Source organism: Penaeus vannamei, chromosome 25 (assembly GCF_042767895.1).
Source record: "Penaeus vannamei isolate JL-2024 chromosome 25, ASM4276789v1, whole genome shotgun sequence".
Taxonomy (NCBI): Eukaryota; Metazoa; Arthropoda; class Malacostraca; order Decapoda; family Penaeidae; genus Penaeus; species Penaeus vannamei.
In genome coordinates this window covers 9,761,832-9,764,331 of record NC_091573.1, presented here as the reverse complement: position 1 = coordinate 9,764,331, position 2,500 = coordinate 9,761,832, and the positions used below count along the sequence as shown (strand labels likewise).

At 48.2% G+C, this 2,500-nt stretch overlaps 1 protein-coding gene across 1 annotated transcript in view; it reads right to left on the bottom strand.

The window, feature by feature from the left end:
- Positions 1-2,500, bottom strand: part of LOC113804648 (chaoptin) — a 148,498-nt gene that overhangs the window by 1,012 nt on the left and 144,986 nt on the right. The window contains exon 13 of the mRNA XM_070139099.1: positions 1-2,500. This exon is cut by the window's left edge and continues 1,012 nt beyond it; it is cut by the window's right edge and continues 1,882 nt beyond it. Within this exon, the coding sequence (XP_069995200.1) occupies positions 1,500-2,500 (1,001 nt within the window). The 3' untranslated portion in view covers positions 1-1,499.

Sequence of the window (2,500 nt, the reverse complement as noted above, 5' to 3'; positions counted from 1 at the left end):
TCATCATGCATATAATTATGGAAATATTGTTCCACTTCCTTAATTATGCAAATAATTTTTTGTTGTCTTTTGCTGTTTTTTTCGAGAAAAAAACTCGAAAGAAACAAAACAATTAGATTAACTTATAATTACAGTCAAATGTGTATGATTTTTCAAAAAAAAAAAAACGAGAGAAATAGTATGGGTTTATAACTATACTTTTTTCTTATAAATAATAAGTAAATAAATAGGTTAGAGGGAATACCTTTAATTTTCATAATAAATAATGTTAATGATTTAAACGTTTTTAGTGGTTTCATGCTCCTTATGTTTCGTATTTTCCTTGGTATTGATATGATTCAGGTCGTTTCAATTTTCTTCGTCTTATGCATGTTCTCCTTATTCTTCACCTTTGCTTTCAGTCCTTTTAGTTTTGTACTACGGAGTATTGCAACGTAAAAAAACGAAAACAAAAATTAAAAAAAGAAAAAATTACACCTTGTTCTGATGTACAATACAACATGCACACAGCACCACCGACTCCCACTTACTGTATTTACAAGCTAGTGATTAGCATTTCTCCTTCACACTTTGCGTCATTCAGAAATGTTTATGCGCGGGACCCGGTTTCCATTCACAACGTTTGAAATATTTACGAATGAAACTGAAGTCCCGACGTCACAGTGTCAGAAATAATTATGAATGAAATTCTGTTCCCATTCATAACATCTGAAATCTTTATGAATGAAAGCTCGTTTCTCTTACATACGTCAGAAATATTCACGTATGAAACCTCGTTCCCATTCACTTAAGCAGAAATATTTATGAATGAACACGTCTCTCACTCACAAACGTCTTACGCATCATCGCAATTGCACACGGAGATAAACAAAAACAATCTGTGCGAGCGCGGTATATTATTGGGGGGAAATATTTGCAATAATAGCAATACCATACTATAACAATGAACCGCATCTTAGGCACATCTCTACAACCTGATACACGCACGCATATATTTATATACTTTATCTATATATAAAAAAGTTAACTATAACTCTAAATAAGAAGAAACATTAACACTAACATTAAATATATACAAGAGATTTTGCCCCGTTTTGATAACCATGGAGAATCTATAAAGAATGGAGAGAAACGTCTTGAGGAAAAGGAAGTGAGGGAGACCGCAGGAGTCTTCCCTGAACAAGGCCATTGTACCAACCGATCTAGGTCAGATTCGTGTTCTTTTGTTTTCTCTTTTCTTTTTTGTGAGAGTATTCCTTCATCTTTCGTTGTCTATTTATTCTTTCTGCACTTATTCCACTTTCCTTTTCTTCGTCGTTTCAAAGAGATTTGGTCTTCCGTTTGTCTTCCTTCATCCCCGAGGTTAAGGAGAAGGAGGTCTTCGTCGCAGGGCAAAAAAAAAAAACTTATTTCGTCGAGGAGGAGACGTCCGCCGCGAGCACGGGGCCGCGGCGGCATCAGGCACAGTAATCGTTGTCGTCTAGGCCGGCGAGGGACGACTATCGGTGGTCGTGTTCGCTCTCGGGAGGGTAGCCCATGTAGTAGGGGTTGTTGGCCGGGTAGTAGCTGCGTCCGCTGTGCGCGCCTACCGTGCCGTAGGCGGGCGGGATGGGCGTGGTGGGCGGGGGCATCATCTTGAGGGTGCCGGCCCGCGAGGAGGGGGGAGGCGGAAGGGTGGGGTAGGGTCCAGGGTAGCCCCCCCAGCTGCTAGGCGGGTGCGGGGGCTTGAGGCAGGTGCAGTTGCTGTGCTGCCGCATGGCCAGCGGTCCCGCCAGGGGGCCGCCGCGGTACTGCGCGTCCGAGCGGAGTCTGATGAGGCAGATGATGATGATGAGCAGCGCCACGAAGGCCACGACGCCGCCCACGATGCCGATGATGACGGTGTCCATGTTGGTGAGGCCGCCGGCGCGCGCGGGCTTGCTCAGCTTGCCGTCGATCTCGTTGTGCCTGTCATTCGGGCGCCCCGTCATGTCCTCGAAGGTGATGATGTTGTCGGTGGTCGTGGGTCGTCGGCGCGTCGTGGTGAAGAGTGGGAGGTCGGTGGTGGTGGTGGTGGGGCGGCCCTGACACGTGAGGTCCTCCTCCTTGAGCGTGGTGAGGACGACCCCCTCAAGGGACGGCGGCGCCGAGCAGGAGGCGTTGTAGAGGGCGTCACTGGGTCCGCGCTCGACCAGCCAGCGGCGGAGGGACTCGGTGTTGCAGTCGCAGAAGATCGGGTTGGACGTGAGGCCTTCGAGCTCCAGGTGGCGCTGCCGGGAGTCTAGCGTGTTCAGGAACTGCGGACTCAGTGACGTGATGCCAGAGTGGGACACATCGAGGGAGATCTTCGACGACATCGGCACGGGGAAGAAGATGTTGGAGCCCAGGTTGCTGACGCTGGTGTTGACGATGCCGATGGTGAGCTCAGGGCTGTTGATGCCAGCGAAGGCCCCGGCAGAGAGCGCCTCCACCGAGCGGCCACGGACGGTGAGGCTCCTGAGACGCGGGTAAAAGGCAGGAT